Source organism: Chamaea fasciata, unplaced genomic scaffold (genome assembly GCF_029207755.1).
Source record: "Chamaea fasciata isolate MVZ Bird 193981 ecotype frontalis unplaced genomic scaffold, bChaFas1.0.hap1 SCAF_19, whole genome shotgun sequence".
Taxonomy (NCBI): domain Eukaryota; kingdom Metazoa; phylum Chordata; class Aves; order Passeriformes; family Sylviidae; genus Chamaea; species Chamaea fasciata.
The window spans coordinates 1,323,904-1,343,244 of NW_027094104.1; the positions used below are offsets into that span (position 1 = coordinate 1,323,904).

Sequence of the window (19,341 nt, forward strand, 5' to 3'; positions counted from 1 at the left end):
GGAACCCTTTTCAGGAAACTGTAGAACCATTTTGGCAGAAACACAGTTGGCACACAAGAAAGCCAAACAGAATGGTTGAAATCTGGCAAAGGCCAAAGGAACTGAAGACGGCATCCACTAATGGGAAGTGTCAGACAATCTTAATAAGACTACCAGTCTGGCCTGGAATAATACTGTAGAGGCCTGGAGCAGGAGGCACACAATGCTGAGAGGGGAAATGACAATCTTTTGGTAATTGAATGTACAAGGTTTGTAAACAATGCTGATATCTTTAAAAAGTGCACATTTTAAAAACACTTGTGTATGCCGGTCCTATAGTGTGTTTTAAAAGCAGCAAATAATGTTGTGGTTGCATTGGGTTGAGATCCTTTTTTCCTCAGGAAGTGTTTGCAGTCACCCCATGTTCAGCAGAATCAAGTTTGTGTAAGATAAGGAATAGAGGAATGGCTGTGCCCGCTTGGAGCCCTGGTCAAAATACACAGATCTCCTGTTGCTTGGGAAGAAAAGAAAGCTCCTATAATAATTGCTTGAATAAACACACCCAGAGGTGAAGTGTCTTCACCCCAAAGCAGAGAGTGGTTGGGTTTGTCCTCCCACTTGAGGGCAGGAGGATTCCAGTTTGTGGCTTTAATCCTATCCATCTAAATGGTTTGGTTTCTGGAAAACAACTACAATCCTAATAGCAGGGAAATCACATAGAATAAGATAGGATAGATAAAAGGTTGTTTATAATGTTGTGGGTGAGGAATGATAGCCTGACAAGATGCTGTCCTTAGATAAATTTTGACCTCCAGAATACCCCTTTTGCTTTGCTTCCTCAGGGGATTTTTGCCTGTCTCAATCCCTGCACTCTGGCCATGTGTTCTGCCGTGAGAGAACTTTTCCTGGAGGCTGCAGGAGCTAATGCAGAACTGGATGACAGATTAGTTCAGGACTGACTGTGATTTGGAGTAAGGGAACTATCTCAAATAGCTGGCCAGCTGCCAAGGGGATAGATGGCTTGGAAAACATACAGGGAGAGCTCTGGAGCAGCTCTGGGTGAGGATTATTTGTCAGTTTAACCACTGTGCTGCAGAGCCTGACTGACACACACATAGTGCCTTCCGTTTAGATTAAGAAAAACTAATAGCAAACACATGTTTTATCTCTGGGCTGCTAATAAATTGAGTAGGAAACTCCTCTTTTATTTCTCTCCAATGTGTGTAAAAAATAGGGAAAAATATTTTGATTAGAACATTTTCACTCCCTTTTCTTCCTCTCGGTGCTGTTCTCCAGCCAGCTGTTGAGCTGATGAGGAGTGTAGAAGAGCTGTGAGAAGGGAGATTTTCTGAAAATCAGACACATTTCTATGGGAGTTGAATGATTCAGAATTGTGTTCCACATAATTTACCAGGGATTTCTTGCAGTACAGATAAGAAGTCTGCCAAGCAGTAGTGCAGCTGAAGAGGTTATTTCCGTCTTCACTCTCCTGGGCACAGCTGGTAGGTGGGATGTTTCAAAAAGGGGAAATTAAGAGTCAGGATATGGTGATTGAACTCCCCATGATACCAGATTAGCATTTGGGGTTTTGTAGGTATACAAAAGTGCCGCTATACTTTTGAATGGTGAATTTTAATTATTGCAAGCAGTTTAAAGCTGCTGGTTTGTTGTTTTTTTTTTTTTTAATCAGCAGTTTGGTCATCTAGATGACACAAGTGAATGGCCTCAGTTCACTTCTTTCTGAGAAAGGAACCGCACTGAAAATATTGCCATTACATTGGACTTCTTGTTGGCAGTCTTTGCCGGGAGGAGGAGGACGATTGGAAGGATTAGAACAGCAAATTTTCTTTAAAGTCCTTTTTTCTGGAAAATTTTCCACTATGCTAATATGTGCCAGAGCAACACCAAAAGCTTTAGCAAAGGCAAGATGTTAGGGCAGCGGAATTTCTGGAGTTGTCAAAACCTGCTGGTCCCTTTGCCAGGAGACACCTGGAGCTGAGTCTGTCCTGGCATACTCCTCCTTGCTTGAGTGGAGTTCTACAAGTGGGAAAGGCTCCAGACAAAAGGCCAGTGTTGACACAGTTGTGGTCTCTCCAGGCCTCGGTTGAGACACATCACTAGGGTGGTATGAGGGGAAGTTTCCATTAACAATTGTTCCCAGCTTGCTTCCACCACCACCAACCACCACCACCATGGAGCTCTGCAGCTGGATTTCCAAAAGAGCTTAATGCTCAAGAGTTCTCATTTCAGCAACTTAAATAGAGGGGCTAAGTTCTTTCCAAAACACTTGGCAGTCATCAGCCCCCATTGAGAACAAAGCTTAAGCACATTAAACAGTCCAGCCACTTCACTGTCGTGAAAATTTGGCCGCTGTTGTGAGCACGGAGTGTTTAAATAATGCAGATCCTGGCAAAGGCGTCTGGCTCCCGATGCTGGGCACTGAGGGGCCTTACCTTGCAGAGTGGGTTTCCTCCTTGGCCGGTTCCTTGTGCATGGGAGCCTCCAAGCAGCCATTTCTGTGGCTGTTGTGACAGCTGGGAAGCTTGCTGATGCGAGGATTAGTTGGCTGCTGGGCACATGACATTCAGATTGCTGTGCTTATTTGACCTACCTCTGATTGCGAGGAATTTAGTGCATAAAAATAACACCCCAAACAACTTTGGCAGGAGGATGCAGAGCGAAAGTGCCGTGCACACCCGGGGAGAGGAGCCCGGGGAGCAGTGTAACGCGAGGCCGCGCTCTGCGCTCCCGCAGTGACAGCAGTGCCAAGGCCAGCACAGCCCACGCTGTCGTCTTGGATTACAACGAGTTCCAGCACCACGGAGATGTCGTGGCCGCTGGCCAGCAAACTAACGAAGACAGGTTCCTGGCTTGCGCTATTGGCAAAACTTGATAGAATAAATAAAAATATCCCGGGTGCCGGGAGTTGCCAATGTAAAATGCTGGACAAAGCATTTCTGGTTTTTCTGCCCGGGGCTTGAGATACCCTTGTTAACTCTGTTGGTTTTGATGGAGTTGCTGATCATTTGCAGGAACATGACAGAACAGGGACTGGCAGAGGTGTGTGTGCCATGTGGGTGTAGGATATCTCAGGGCAGCACTCTTGGGACTCCTGGTGACGGTGTTTAGACACATGGTTTGTTCAGGCTTTAGTGAACACCATTCCCCTTGATCGAGTTTCTCACCGGCACGGGAACATCTTGTGTTTGCTGAAGGTCTGTAGTCGTGAGAGCTTCCTAGAGCAGGGAAGGGGAAACATGTGAATGGAGGGAGCGAGGCAGGATCCTGACTGCCGTGTCTTCTCCCAGACCGCTCTGGAGGTGCATCGCTCTTTGTTTCGCTCTTGCATTGTTAAGATGCAATGCCTCGATTTTCCCATGTTTAAAAGGAGCGTTTCCCCCCTTTATCAGGATGATACTGTAAAATTTCTTGAGGCCAGTGACTACAGAGCTCGTGTAATTGTGTCGTATGGCACATTATAGATAAATGATAATATGCAGATTGATCCTGTATATCAAGAACTTCAGCAGTATTTAAATACCAGCTCTCTCGCGTGGGACAATTAGAAAGCTGGGCTGGATTTCACAATCCATTTGACTTTTGCAAACACCCTGCAGGCTCACCAGAAATATTATAAAAGTACTCAGAGCTCGTGTCTTGCTTCATTTTTGTATTTATTACAGAATGTGCACCATTTCTAGGCGCATACATCTGTCTTTACATTTAAGGTGTATTTGTCTGCAGTAAGGAATACCTGGCTGCTCTGGAACAGCCACTCACCCAAGGAGCTTTTCCTGTGTTTCCTCCTTTAAACGAGGCCGTGGCAGCCCATCCATCCATCCATCCATCCATCCATCCATCCATCCATCCATCCCTCCATCCCTCCATCACTCCCTCCATCCATCCATCCCTCCATCCATCCATCTATCCATGCATCCATCCATCCATCCATTCCTCCATCCATCCATCCATCCATGCATCCATCCATCCATCCATGCATCCATCCATCCATCCATCCATCCATCCCTCCATCACTCCCTCCATCCATCCATCCATCTATCCATCCATGCATCCATCCATCCATCCATTCCTCCATCCATCCATCCATCCATCCATGCATCCATCCATTCATCCATCCATCCATCCATGCATCCATCCATCCATCCATGCATGCATCCATGCATCCGCGATGGATCGGGCCCCAGGGCCGGCGGGGTACGCGGGGTGCGCGTCCCGTGTCGGGAGGTGACCCCGGGCCGGGGAGGTGACTCGGACCCGCACACCGCCGTCTCCAGGAGGGATGAAGCTTGTGAGAAGGCGCTCCGCGGCTGCAGCTGTGCGGGCCGAGCCTCCCGCCGGCTGTCCCGGTTATCCTGGAGCGCTGCGCTGGGAGCGGGCACCCGGGAACGGGAAATGCCGCCGCCGCTTCCCGCTTGTATTAACGGGGGGCAGCTGGAAACGCCACGGTCCGAGCCCCGAGAGCGGGGAGAAGGCGCTGGCAGCGCCAGTTCCCGGCCGGATTAACCGGGACAACGGGCAGCGCCGCGTTCCCGGCAGCGCATCCCCAGCCAGGGGCGGCAGCGCTCCGCAGTGGCACAAGGCGTGCAGCATCCTTTCCTCCCGCTCCCTCTCCTGCAGCCACATCTACGTTTTGATAACTTTGATCCTCCTTTTCTCCTCTGCCCGGCCCTCACCAGCCTTTCCTGGAAGCTGATTTTATCAGCTCTAAAATAGGAGTTACAAAAGCTCTCCCTGAACAAGCCCTGCACAGCGCAATTCCCCTGGTGCATTTTCTGTGTGTTTCCCATATTATTAAAAAAAAACTACATTGTTACTGCTGGCCTTGGAATTAGGAATGGCGTGTAATGTTTACTGTTTTACACCCTAAATATTGCAGATGCAGGCACAAGTAAGGAAATATTACACAGCCACAGGATGTTTTTGTAGTTATCATGAAAGCCATCATATCGCTAAAGTCAAAGTGAATTAGCAAATAGCCAAAATTATAAAAGAATATCTGCTTCAATCAGAAGTCCTCCCTCTGAAGTCTGTGAGGCGTCTACTTCTGAGGCATATGAAAACTTCTGAAAATTTGCTCCCGGGGATAGTCCGTGTTTAAGCAGCTGACTTCAGGATCCTATTTTTGGAACCTTTGGTTGAGATTTTTAAATTGGTTTTTTAGTGGGAACGGTGCCCGAACTGGTGCTGTAGGATTTTGAAGGCTTCATCTAAAATCAAAAAGAGAAAAATGGGAGGTATATTACTCATTTTCCGGGGATATGCTCCTTTTTATTAGATTTTATATACCAGAAAGAGAAATGCAGCATCAATAAGCATCTTCATTTTTGCAGAGCATCTTTAAGGAATCTTTGTAGCCTTTCATGTTGCTGGTTTCCTTCACTGGCTTTTAGAATATCGCTGGTAGGATTTCATAAAGAATAATTAGCAGTCTCCTTGGAGTGCTTCAGCACAGCTGAAAGTACACTTCCAGGAGATGCAATTCATGGCAATTACTGTACATTGTTTGATTGTAAAATAAACATACCCTCAGAGGTATAACTGCGAGGGGTTACAGTGTGCTGATAGATCTGAACTAAATGACAGTACTAATGATCTGTTCCCTGAGGATGGGATCCTAATGAAGTGGCACAAGTTGGAGCAATATATCTTCTGCCTGCAGTCCGGTGCAACTCAGTGTTGGATTCAGTGATGTTATGTGGGAATCCAAGATTAGCAGCCAGAGTTAGGAACAGATTCTGAACATAAAGGCCATTAGCATGCCTGGATCAGAATATGCACCTTGCAGAATGGGCAGTCTAGTGTTTAGCAAGCATAGATACCAAATCGGAAGGGAAAGCTGAAAGAATTATTGCTTGTGAAGTACGTAGAGATCTTCTAAAATCCTTTGATACAAACAACACAGCTTTTCTAACCCAGCTGTATTTATCCTGTATTTCTGTAGGTCAGATCTTGCCAGCAAACCGGAACACACCGAGCCCCATTGATCCTGAGACTATCCAAGTTCCTGTCGGCTACGAACCCGACCCTGCAGATCTTGCTCTGTCCAGCATTCCTGGCCAGGAGATGTTCGATCCTCGCAAGCGCAAGTTCTCCGAAGAGGAGCTGAAACCCCAGCCCATGATTAAGAAAGCTCGCAAAGTTTTCATCCCTGATGATCTGAAGGTAATTTGGAACTGTGACAAGGTGATTCCTACAGGGTCTCTGACAGTTGCTCACTGAGGTACAGGTTTGGAGCATGAATCTCTTCTGTCATGTAAGGTAAAACTTTGGATCTAAATCTGACTTTACTGTAGAATAAAACTGTTCAGTGTTCTGAATTAGACTGAAGGGAGGATGTCCCTTATTAGTTATGCAACAGTTGAAATTCATGAGCTCAATATTCATTTCCTTTGTATGCCAGAAACTTCCTGCTTGACCTTGGACAAGCTAGCTTTGTCCCATATTTCCCACTTATGAAACAGCCTGATCATATTTCCTTTTTCTTCATCCTCTTTCTATTCATGTTTCCTTTTTCTTCGTCCTCTGCCTATTCAACACAGGCTGTGAATCCTTCAAGGAGAATGGAGGACCCTGATGACAAACTGAAGTATATTGTGTCTTATTTGGAAGTTGCTGTAGTTCTGTGTTTAATAATGAATGAGAACACTATAGTAAAAGCTGTTCACTAATCCACGTGAAAGAATCTAGACAAGTGGTAGGAAACCAGAAGGAAACAGAATTTTTCTGATGAGAGGTGTGTTTTAATACAATGTGTAAAATACAATACTACATCAGTATGTTAGAAGAAGGAGTCTGTGCCACTCACCGCTTCTGAGACGTGAAGAGTAAAGTGCATGAAGATAGCAGGAAAATGGATCCAGGTTATCAAACACTCTGAATATTATTTGCAAAGTTGTCTTCCAAGTCTGTGCTTTCCAAGAGGAGCTTTTTTATCAGAGGCTGTCAGGCCAGAATTTCATTCTGCTGTTGCTACTGCCCCCAAGAGACACAGCCTGAAAGGCTTTTGGAGTCAGTGGGAATCCCTGTCTGCATGTGCAGGGAGCCTGGGATGCCATGTGTTTGCACCAGATTGATAGCATTAGGGGAAGTAGCTATTTTTATCCCTAAGCATGCTGCGGTGCAGGTTAAAACCACAGAAATCACAATTGCAGTAGTGTCCAGTTTGCTGTCACTCAGCTTTCCTTTGCAAAGGTTTGCCTGCCTTGTTGCTTCCCTGGGCAAGTTTACTGCCTGTGATGCCCTGTTGGGTTGCAGTGCCCAAGGGAGGGGTATTTGCTGCAGGAATGGCTGGAGTTTCTCCCTTTGTCACATCTCCCAGCTACCCTTGCGCATCAAAGCAAGCTTTTGGCAAAGGTCCTGTTGGCCAGAGGTGGAAGCCAGCAGTGCAGCACAGGAGTGAAACAGGGCTCAGGGTCTCTCATTCCCTCAGGTTCATCCCATCACTTGCCCTTGACTTGTTTCCGAGCACTTGACCCAAGTGCTGCTTCTGCCCTGGCATGTGGAGCAGCCTCTGGGTTCTGGGGGAGGGTAAGCAGATTAGACCAGTCAATCGTCTCTGGGCTGCATGTGATTTGGAAATGCCAGCCTTACCTCTTTCAGGCCTGGATTAAGGGATTTGCCATAGCAATTTGTTAAAATAAAGAGGGATGAAACCTAGGTGGCACACTAATAAATTGCTTAAAGCTGATTTTTATGGAGTGAATTGAGATGGGAAATTATAAACAAGATTTGGGTCATAGCTTTTTGCTCCATGCTTGTATTTTGGAGGATTTTGTGGGGCCCCATCTACGTACAGGTGAAGAGCCATTTAGAGATAATGCTGGCTCCAGATCAGCATTCCGGCACACTTTGTTGGGCCAAACTGATAGAAAGCAGTTCAAGAGCCCTCCTGCCAGCAGTTGTTTTGCTCCTGCTTTGCCTTGCGCAGCAGCAGAAGGTGCAGAGCAGCAGGATTAGGCTGGGCTGAGGGACCCAGGAGTGATGAGTGTTTGCTCAGTGCAGCATAGGAGCATCTGGGTCTCCTGTCCTGTGCTGGTCCTTGGGAGCTGCACGGGGAAATGGAAGCATGTTAAGATGAAGAAAGAGGGAGTTTGAGCTCTGTGATTTGGCCAGGCAGTATGAGGGTTGAGTGGCTGCATCACTCGTACTCTGCGGAGCACTGAATTTCACTTTTCACAAGAGATTCTGCCTGCTTTGTATTTCCTGAGTTGTTCCAAAGTTCTAGAACTTAATTCAGTTACGAAGCAACATCAAAACTTCCGTTTTGCTGAAGGCCAGTTCATTGGAAGAGTGGAAAGATCAGGTGAAATTCAGTAGTTACTTCGAGTCTTTGATACACCAATGCAGTAAGGTGATCTAGAGGCAAGTCTGCAGGGATAACACTTTGGGAATGTGTTAGCTTATGAAACCTCGGGGGGTAGTGGACCTATTTCTGTCCAATGCTTTTTTTTTCCACAGTCAAAGCCTATTGCACTAATCTCTGTGGTTGGTCCGAGAGCAGCCATCATCACTGTGCCAAGGAATCCTCTTGCAGTGACTTAGTGGTGCAGACGGGAACATTTTGGGGCTCTGTAGAGTGCTTTGAACATTTAAAAAGAGCAAAGCAGTAGATGAAATGGGTGACAGCAGCACAGAGAGTGAACCAGGTGTTGGCTGGCAGTGCTGAGCAGGGCCAGAGGGAGCTAGTGCTGCTGCAGCCACCGTGCGGGGTGAGGCATGGCACATGAAGGTGGATGTGCTAACTAGGTCAGCCCAGCTGGGAGATGGATTGTACCTCCGGAACATTGCTTCACCTTTCCTTGGAGGAATTCCCTGTCAGGAGGATGAGGGGGTTAGTGTAAGCATTTTGACAGAAACATGTGAGGGCATCTACACTGCTAGGGCAGACTGTGCCGTGCGAAGCTGGAACTCCAGTCCTGCCGTGCCACGGGGTGACACTGGAGCGGCTCCCGGCGGGCAGCTGTGGGCTCGGTATTTTCTGAGCCTGAGAATTGCTGAGCTCTTCCCAGGGGAAACTTTACAACAGTTTTCTTTTTCCCAAAACAACCTTGTGTAGACAGTATTCCTTTCCCATAACAACAGGTGTTGTTTGCTATTTCTGTTACTCAGCCAACGGGAGAGGTGTCAGTCCTATGGACCAATAACGTGTCTTTAGGAACCGCGGGTTATAAAAGGGCTGAATGAATTGTAAATAAACCTTCTGATTTCTACTGCCTCCTGACTGGAGTCAGGCACCTTGATTTCGTGTCCTATTGCCACAGGCAGCTCTGGTTTTTTGTACCAAAATCTAACACCTTTGTTCACCTCTCTGTGTGTCTCCCGAGCAGGACGACAAATACTGGGCCAGGCGCAGAAAGAACAACATGGCAGCGAAGCGCTCGCGGGACGCGCGGCGGCTGAAGGAGAACCAGATCGCCATCCGCGCCTCCTTCCTGGAGAAGGAGAACTCGGCCCTGCGCCAGGAGGTGGCCGACCTGCGGAAAGAGCTGGGCAAGTGCAAGAACGTCCTGGCCAAGTACGAAGCTCGGCACGGCCCCCTGTAAATCTGAGCGGGGGGAAGTGGGGTGTTTTGGTTTTGGTTTTTTTTTTTTTTTTCTTTTTTCTTTTTTTTTTCTTTTTTTCTTTCTTTGTCGCGGGTTGGCATTTGACTAGATGGACAATGTGTTTCCTGTTTGATAGCACCACACCCAAACCAACCTTTCTGTCTTCAGCACTTTACCAGAAGCAGAAACAAAACTGACTTAATGTTGGTTTTTTTTGTTGTTTTGGTTTTTTTTTTTCCCCTTTTTGTTTGCGTGTACGTGTCCCTGCGTGTGTGTGTGCACACGCGTGTGCCCGGGTCTGTGTCTGTGGGTGTGCATGTGCGTGGGTGTGGGTGTGCGTGCGCATCTCAGCACTTCCCATTTTTATCAGCCCTCTTCAAAGGGTGCCACATTTTTACCTGGACTGTTGAGAACTGCCATAGTAAGCTTTTTATTACCTTTTTGTTTTTTTTTTTTCTTCAGTGCTGCTTCAGAGTAGGGGTTTTATGTTCTCGTAATCAGTTCCATCCTCCTGATTTACTTGGAAAGATCCCAGCATAAATTACAAAAAAAAGGAAAAAAAAAAAAAAGAAAAAAGAAAAAAAAATTAGATCTCAGTTTTTTTTGAGAGTAACAAGCTATCGTTTTGAGTCTGTCTAATCAGAAAAGTTAACATGCTAATAAAGTGCACAAATAATAATTTAGTACTACACTGCAGAACTATTAATTTATAGATCGCTTTTGTTGTATTTTTAAGTTTTGGTGATAATTGTCTTCAGATTTAAAAGTGCTGTTAGACTGAGTTTAGCTATACTCATGATAGATCCCATAATGGCTTCTCTGTAGCTACTAAGGTTCCTTTTCTCTCCACGGACCCCAGGTAGGTAGGTAGGAGTTGTTGGTAGAGCACAGAGTGTGTACCTTGCACTGCCTGTACCTGAAGCAATAATCCTGCGTGCATGCTGCCCGGATGTTCCCAGTGGGCGTGGGATGGTTCCCTACCCAACAGGAGTCTAGATGTCTTTAACAAGGAGTTCCAAAAAGTCCCAGACACGTTCCCATGAGCATGCTGACTGTGTCCCTGCCGTGGGGGAGCGCATGTGTAAGGAGCAGGATCATTAGTTGAAAACGAGAACAAAATTAAATAGCGTCAAATCAGATCTGATGTCGAAATCAGAGGGGCTTTTCTGTTTTCAGTTAGCTACTCCATTTTGTGATTGCAGGTTGAATAAATCCCTAAATTAAGTTGGTTTTTCCCCATGTTTTGTAATATATTTTCTGTGGATTATATCTTGCTGTTTTAAAGAAATCACTTTTATTCAGTTAGAAGTCACTGGTTTGCAAAGCCCATTTTTTCCTAGTGATTGTTGTTTTGAGTGTGACATGAACTGATGGTTCTGAACTTTATTGTTTTAAACTCTCTGCTTTTGAACATGTATGTTCTAATATAAAGTGGACTTCTGAAAAATGAATGTAAGAGACACTGGTGTATTTCAGGAGGGGATGGTGTTGTCATATACTGTGGTTAATCCAATCAATCTAAGTGTTTACTCTAGACCAAAAGGATAGATATTATAAAATGTATAAAGTTTATACAGAATAATTATAGTATGTTTGTTTTGTACAGTATTTTTCAAGTACAAATACTGACAATGTATTTTGAAAGACATATATATAACAAAAAGAAAAAGCTATTCCATGTTTAAAATATATAGCAAAGATATATATTCTCCATTATGTATAGAAAGGAAATGCTTAGGGGTTTGTTGGTTGTTGTTTTCCTTCTTTTTTTTTTTAAATCTGTAATACTTTAAGCCTGGCACACTGGCATGTTCTGTGCTTTAAATTAAATTTTTATGGAAGTAATATGGCTTTCCAGGATGTTCCGTATTACTGAAAAAGAGAGACTTTTTTATTTTTCATCAGAATCACATAAAGAAACTGTTTATTAGGGACAAAGCACAACATGGATTTTAGTCAACTGTTGATTGGACATTACAACATTTTGTAATGGCAGAAAAATAATATATAACACAAAACCATTCATGGTCATTTCCAATCTGCTGCTGCTGCTACAATCTGTTTCCAGCTGATTTTTTTGTTGTTGTTGTTACAAACAGCTCAGATCCTGTACACATCTGTGTGTACTGCATACAGTTAGTAACATGAGGAAAATACGGTGCTACTTGTCTTGCTCACAGTTTTCTAAGTGTTCTGACATTATTTTCAAATAAAAAGGTTGTTCATTCCATTAAATCATTATTCATGCTTCAGGAGACGGCTGCAAAAACTCAGCATTTTGGTCAGCATTAAAAACACCCTTGCATGGATGGCATTTCTCCAGTATTTTTCCATAAACATACCTGGCTGCTTGGTGTCCTGTAACGTGCAGTGCTTGCCCGTGCACCATTTGTACAGCAAATTTAATTTCCATGTGCTGCAGCAAGGTCTGGAGTGCAGTGAGTTATTCCCTAAAGGTCAGCGGAAGGCACTGCAGGAGACACGAGGCTCTGGCACAGTCGGGGTCCCTGCTGCAGCCACTTGGGAGCACCACTGGTTTTCTTTTCCCTCTGGGAGAAGCTGTGGCAGGGCTTGGAGCTGCTGTGGACACACCTTTTACAGCAGCGCAGCAAATTGCAGCAGTCTCTAATCAGCCCCCCAAAGGGGATTTTTGAGGGAACCCAAGAGCAGAGTGAGGTCAGTGGTGCCACTGCTGGGGCAGGTTGTGACCACAAAACTTTGTGTAACGTGCAAAAAGCAGCTTGCTAAAGAGAAAAAAAAAAAAAAAAAGAAATTTTTTTGTTTCTTTGGGCAGGGAAGGGGTGGGATGTGGTTGAAGACTGGATATCACAGGTTTGTTGAGGCATGGCCACAGAGGAGCACAGAGGTTCCTGGCTCTACCTCGCCCAGCAGTCCCAGAGCTGCTTCAGTGTCTCCTCGTCCCGTCCCGGGACGGGGATGTCACAGGCTGCAGCTTCTCTTGTGGGATGGGGACTTTCTGAGAAGCCTGTGGGACTCAGGCACTCCCCACTTGCTGTGGGACTTAGGTACTCTGTCTGCTCTGAAAAGCTCACCTGGGGGAAAAAAAAAAAAAAAAAGAAAAAAAAAGGAGAAAAAAAAAAAAAGAGCAAAATATGTGGGCTTAGAACTTGGGAAATCCCCAGGCTCACTATCCAAGTTGTTTCCCTTAAATAAAATTAAATAAATGGAAGTTCAGCTCATTTTCAGTTCCCAAGGACAGCTCAGCTGGGCTCATCACACCTCTGATGGCTTTGTTGCTCATGAAGGAGCTTTTAGGTATAAGAAATTGTAATTTTATAAAAATAGAAATATATATATTTGCAGAATAATTAATAGCTTATCTAAAGAATTCACTGACCTCTATTACACAATAAGCATTGGTAAAATGCTTGTCTTTTTTTTTTTTTTTTTTTCTGAAACTTAGAAGTGGATTTTTTCTTTTTACAAAAGAATGCCCTCTAGAAGTCAGTGGGACTGAAGATGGATTTGTGCATCTGAGCACCTTGGGGGTCTCTGTGGGAAAGCCTGTGGCAGAGGAGGCAGGGCAGGGGTATTTCTCTTTCTGTTTGGAGGTGGTGCTGAAGTCACTAAACCAAGCACCATGGAAATAAGTTCTGACTTGAATCCACAAAAGCAAGAAATTCAGAATGCAGGGGAGGAGCCGGAGCGAGTGCCAGGGATGGGATCGGTTCAGACCCCTCTCATTTGAATATCTTGCCTCTGTGGGTTTGTAATACCCCCAATTATTGCTTTAAAATTATTTTTGCATGTAATTTTACAATAGAGATGTGCTGTTTATTTTTATTTTGTTGACTTTTTTATGTGAAGAAAAAAATTATATTAAAACTTAAATGTGATCAACCATCGTATTTCTGGCAACACCACAAGACAGAATTAAATACAAGTTTAACAAATAGATCAAATTCTCTGTATGACAAGAAATGGTTTGCATCCTGTATGCTGTTCAGCCCAAATCTTTTTTTTTCTTTTTTTTTTTTTTTTTTTTGTCTGTTATTCTTAATGTTTAATAAACTTTTAAATTTTTCTTCTCTCAGCCTCTGGTGTATCAGTGGTGTATCAGGGCATGGGGCTTTTGGGAGGGAATTTTTCTCCCCCATCCTCTGGTCTGTCCCACCAGGAGATGGATCCCAGCTAATTCGGGGGGGGAGCAAATATCCCCCAACCTTCCCAGCTGCCACCAGGGTTGGGTGTAACCACAGCAAATGTGTATTTACATGAGATGAAATCAAATTATACTATAATTCGTGCTATTTACTATTTTAACAAAAATGTTTTGTGTATAAATATGTAAGTAAGAAAGTGGTACAGTGGAAGCACCATTTCCATATCTACATTATACACTTTATATATCATGACATGTGATCATGTGTTAATTCACTGTAAATTCATACAGTAAATTCATAAAAATGCTGCATATCAAAGAGTACTTTTTATTGTCATCTACAACATAACTCATTAATTTTACTCTCCATTATAGCTAATAGTTTATGTGGATCACATGACGGATAATACATACTAGAGGTTTTTAGATATCTAGTTTATATAAATAGATCCAGCCTGGGAGAGAAAAACTGTAACTCAGGACTAGCCCTTCCTGTACCCAAGTTGTTAAATATGTGTACATATGTATCTATATATTTATAGCTGGGTACAGAGCATGATATATAGGCACACTTACCAATAAAAGTCTGCATTTTAATATACATAGTACCTATTATGCACAAAATGTATGTTTTAATAACACACTGACTTAATCCCCCCTGTGTGTGCATGCCTTCATTCGTTTTAAATATACAGCTATAATATAAATTCATACATTTTAATACACATTAAAGATATGTGTTTATATAGATTTATAAATATATAAATTAAAATTGCGTTTTCATAGACCATGATTATCATAATTGCTTTTAGCTTCTTGTTTTTATACACTTTTATAAATATATCAATAGCTTTATTAATACAAAGGTTTTTAATGAGACAGAATGTGTATTTGGTCTAATAACCACACACACACACACGCATCTGCACAAGCACGTATATCTCTGTGCATCCATAGAGCTATACATTGGCTAATTATACTTTCATAGAGAATATTTGACAGCATTTGTTTTATTAATAAACCTTTATAACTCTTTTTAATTTATTTTATTGCTATAGAATTCTGGTTTTGCCATATATGTTATGCACAAACTATAATTGCTACAATACACAAACACAGTGTGAGCACACACATCCTTGCAGTTCTTTCTCTCTGTGTTTTATGTATTTACAAGTTTAATAACTGCATTTAGGCTACCAGAATTTCCTACTTGAATAAAACTTCTTAATGCACATGAAAAATATTTTATTGTTAGAAACAATAAAAGTACTTTATTGCTATGATATTGCCTTTATGATATTTGCTCTGAAATATGCACAAGAGGTGTCATAATATATGTACATTTCCACACTCACCTGCGTGCCCATATAGCTCTGGGTGTCTATAAACTGTGGATAGAGAGAGGGAAGGAGGGAAAGTGTGTGTGTTCATATACACATACATAGATATATATGTATATATACATGTGTGTGTATGTATGTGTAGTATGTCCATATACTGATGTGTACACCGATATAAATTCAGTAATATTTTCATGCAGCATACTTAGCACCATTGAAAAATCTAGGTTAATGTTTTTATATTTCTAATTACGTATTTTATTTTCACCTGCTGTAAAAGTCTGTTTGTACTACACATTCTGTGTTATGCACGGACACATATATGTGCACACGCACACGTGTGCATTCCCTCCGACTGTCTAGTCAGAAATTTAATAATTGCATTTCCATACAGCTTATGGAACAATTAATAAGGTTTCTAATATTTTGACATGAAGATTCATCTAAAAATTGTCATCACTGACAGGTGAAGATCTGAGCATAAACATTCAGTGTATGTTATGCACCAAAAATGTGTTTCAATAACCCAGAGATACTCCCTGTGCCTCCTGTGCTCAGCCCCTCTGTGCACTCACGTGTCTGTCGCAGAGGTTTTCGTGTACACACTCAGCACAGGTTTTAAAAAAGGGATATTTTTTTACTCAGAAACACGTGTATTAAACAATGTGGTTTAAAGGTTAAAAATTTTTCATGTTGTTTTTAAAGGCTAGATTTACATTTTTGATTTTTTTTTTCAAAAATATATGAAGTAGATTTTATTATTATGAAGATTAAGCAATGCTATGTGGGACACAACATGTGTTACTTCTAATATGCACATTCACCCTGTCTAGGTGTTTGTGCACATTTGTCTTTACAGGCACACAACTAGAGACATTTAGTAATTATATTTCACACTGCCAACTCAACGGCATTTTCTTCATTAATATGAATTTAGAGCTTTTTGTGTCCACATTTTACTGCTACAAAGATTATATTTGCTATATATTTTATTTATTATGTACAAAATATATTTGTTATTATGCAGAAACACACAAGACCTCCCTGACTGCCTCTGTGTGTGCTTTTAACAGCATATATTAATATATTTTTATATGAAGTATAGAACAGATATTACATAAAACATGCTTTTGGAGATTTCTTTACATGACAGGATTTTCATATATGATGAGGTATTTATTAGTACACATTTACATATCCAGAGAAAATTTAAGAAGTGGTATTAATACAGCATAGTTAGTAGTATGTTTTAATATGTAAATACTTAAAATAAACCATCTCCTCTCCACCCCAAGCCCAGGAGACACATCCCAAACACATCTTTTTGAGGAGCCAAGAGCATGTTTTGGAATAGTTTTCCCGAGCTTTTGGCACCTTGAGGTCCTAGCACTTTTGTTTTAACCCACCTGCTTTGACTTCAGGATAAATTGGGTGAATTTAACATTCATGAGGTCATTCACGGACGAAACGATCCCAGAAAATACATGATTTAAAACCAAAAAGACTGGAAAAGTCTGGTCCCAAGGCATTCCCTTGGCCAGGCACGGCCCCAGCTGCGGCTGTTCTGGAGCATCCGACGTTGCTTTAGGGTTGGGTTTGCTGTTTCTTTTAAACTTCTTTTCCCCAAGTCCCAGCTTTCATGAAACCTGTGACAATTTAAGAATCTTTGAGATGCTTTAAATCCTCTATCACCCTTGCCCACCTGCTTAAAAATATTATTCCAGAGCCCAAGACACAGCCGTACCCACGGAAGTCTGGACGGTGAAAAATGAATCCTTGGTACTGCATGTTAGAGGAATAAATGGGATTTGTCACTGTGGCTGTGACCGGTGCGTTTCGGCAGCCTGTTGGGGGTTTTTGGTGGGGTTTTTTGGTGGTGTTGTTGGGTTTTTGGGGTTGTTTTTTTTTTTTTTTTTGGGGGGGGGGGGTTGTTTTTGTTTTGAGGGGGAAGGGAGGTTTGGTGTTGTTTGTTTGGGGTTTTTTTGGGGTTTTTTGTTGTTGTTGTTGGGGTTTTTGGGGGGGTTTTGGGGGGGGGAAGGGAGGTTTGGTGTTGTTTGTTTGGGGTTTTTTTTGTTTGTTTTTTTGTTGTTGGGGTTTTTAGGGGGGGTGGGGTTTTTTTTGGGGGAAAGGGGGGTTTGGTGTTGTTTGTTTGTTTTTTGTTTGTTTGTTTTGTTTTTGTTTTTTGGGGTTTTTTTAAACATGCAATCATTCCCTAAATGCAAATGTGAGTGGGGAGGTGGCAGAGATGGTGGTGGAAATGCTGAGTGCACCGCCGAGCCGACACAAGAGGTCACACAAGAGCCGCCGGCGGCTCCCGGCCGCTGGGCGCTGCTCCAAAACGCCGCCAGCTTTTCCTCTTCAACATCCTCCTCATCCTCCCTCGCGTGTTTATCCCTGGGTGCAGCTGCTGCAGGTGAGACCCTGTGAGGATCTCGGTCGCCGGTGGCCAGGGGACAGGCACAGTGTCACCTCACCAGGGCCACCGCTCTGCCCGAGCCCCTGGTGGGACAGGCTGCCCCAGGGGCTCCGGCTGCTCTCTGGAAGGGTCGAGCACACTCGGGCTTAAAAGGCTGATGCTCAATCATTTTGCACAGTCACGTGTGGAGTCCTCCTCTTTTGGGGAGGCTGAAATGTGATCTTACTCTCCTCGTGTTATCTCCTCCCTTGACCCAAACGCTAAGACTGCTCCCCTGCAAAGCCCTAGAAAACCCCACCACCCTGCCCCTGCGGGGTCCTCGTCTTCTCCTCGCTCCCCAGCCCGGCGGGAAATAAAAATGGATTCTGGAGCTTCACTTGCTTCCTCTGTTTCCCTGGCGGCGACTGTAACCTCCCTGGGCACGATGATCGCTGTTGGCTCACACGGCAACATTCACGGCCCCGATTTTCATTGAAATGGCAGAATTAGCCCCACCTACAGCCAGCGCCCGACAGCCAGGTTCCACCCGGCAGGGATGACACCAGTCAGAGGTAACTTATTGTAACCAGGACTTTGTCCCGGCAACCCAATCCCTCTAACCTGTGTTTGGTTCCCTGTTTTCCCTCGCCACCTCCGCAGCCTCCAGACAGAAACGTCACCCCTGGGCGGGACCCACAGTCTCCTGCTCAGCTGTGTCTCAGCCCTGCGGCCACCTTGCAGATGAACTGATGGTCCCATTCCGAGGTCCCAGTGGCCCTGGAGGAAACGTGGCTGCTTAATCCGATCTTCTTCCACCACTGAGTTGGGGCTTTTTGTGTTACCTGGTGTTAACAACTCCGATTATGAAATACAAATTCTGCTGTGCATCCCCGTGCCACCTTGATTCATACCTGCAGGTCAGTGTTCAGCACAACTTGTTCCATTCCCCAACAAAACCCCTGGTGGTAAGGGTAAACTTGGCACAGGTGGCTTTGGGAACGCAGGTCAGCCACAAAGTTTTTGGACAAGTTCTATCACAACAGCTCAGCCAACCCTGGTATGCACCACAGATGATAGAAAATTTAAAGGGCTTGTCAACATCAGAGCTGATGTCTCCATCATCCAAAGCAGTGAATGACTCAGTGATTGGCCCACAATTAACCCCACCTCAACCCTAATTGGGGTGGTAGGAATGCAGTGCCCTAGACACAGTGCTCACCTCCGGCTTGATGTTGGCCCTGATGGGCAAAGTGCCTGGACTGCACCATTTATTGCTGCCATACCGTGTACATTATGGGGAAGGGATGTTTTAGGACAATTTGGAGCTACCGTGCAGATAGATTCGCCTTCGCTGGCTGATCTTTTTCATAGGGGCCATTGATCAGCAGTTCCAAACTCTATTTGGCAAACTGATGTCACTGATGGGAACAAAAATGTCCCCAAATTTGGTCCTTTGAAATACGTTCATGTATCTGCTGACACTTAGTCTTGTTCCTTGATGGCAACTGCCCACACTGGAGAGAAGCCTGCGATGCCACTTGGCACTGGCTCACCTGCTTCGCCTCTTTAGGCCTTCTGGCCACTGTTAAAACAGACAATGGGCCTGACTACGCTTCTGAACGGACTCACCAATTCTTACAACAGTGCGGTGTCTCCCACAACACAGGTATTCCCCGCTCTCACACTGGGCAGGCTACTGTTGAACGTGCCCACAGGACACTGAAAACCATGCTTGGAAAACAAAAGAAGGGGGAGCCAGGGTGCTCACATGACAGGTCAGCAAAAGCCTTTATGTTCTCCATTTTCAGAATCAAGATGAGGTTGGCAAAAGAAGGTGTGAAATACAACGTTTTTTCGGTACGAAGGCTCAGCTCAGACCTCCGGTGATGGTAAAGGACCTGTTAACAGGACAATGGGAAGGACCCTTAGATCTACTGACAT

The 19,341-nt window shown here is 43.9% G+C and overlaps 1 protein-coding gene across 1 annotated transcript in view; it reads left to right on the top strand.

The window, feature by feature from the left end:
• Positions 1-13,596, top strand: part of HLF (HLF transcription factor, PAR bZIP family member) — a 36,030-nt gene extending 22,434 nt beyond the window's left edge. Inside the window, exons 3-4 of the mRNA XM_066200225.1 lie at positions 5,942-6,162; positions 9,327-13,596. Coding sequence (XP_066056322.1) covers positions 5,942-6,162; positions 9,327-9,542 — 437 coding nt within the window. The 3' untranslated portion in view covers positions 9,543-13,596. The remainder of the gene's footprint in view (positions 1-5,941; positions 6,163-9,326) is intronic.
• The last annotated feature ends 5,745 nt before the right edge of the window (positions 13,597-19,341 follow it).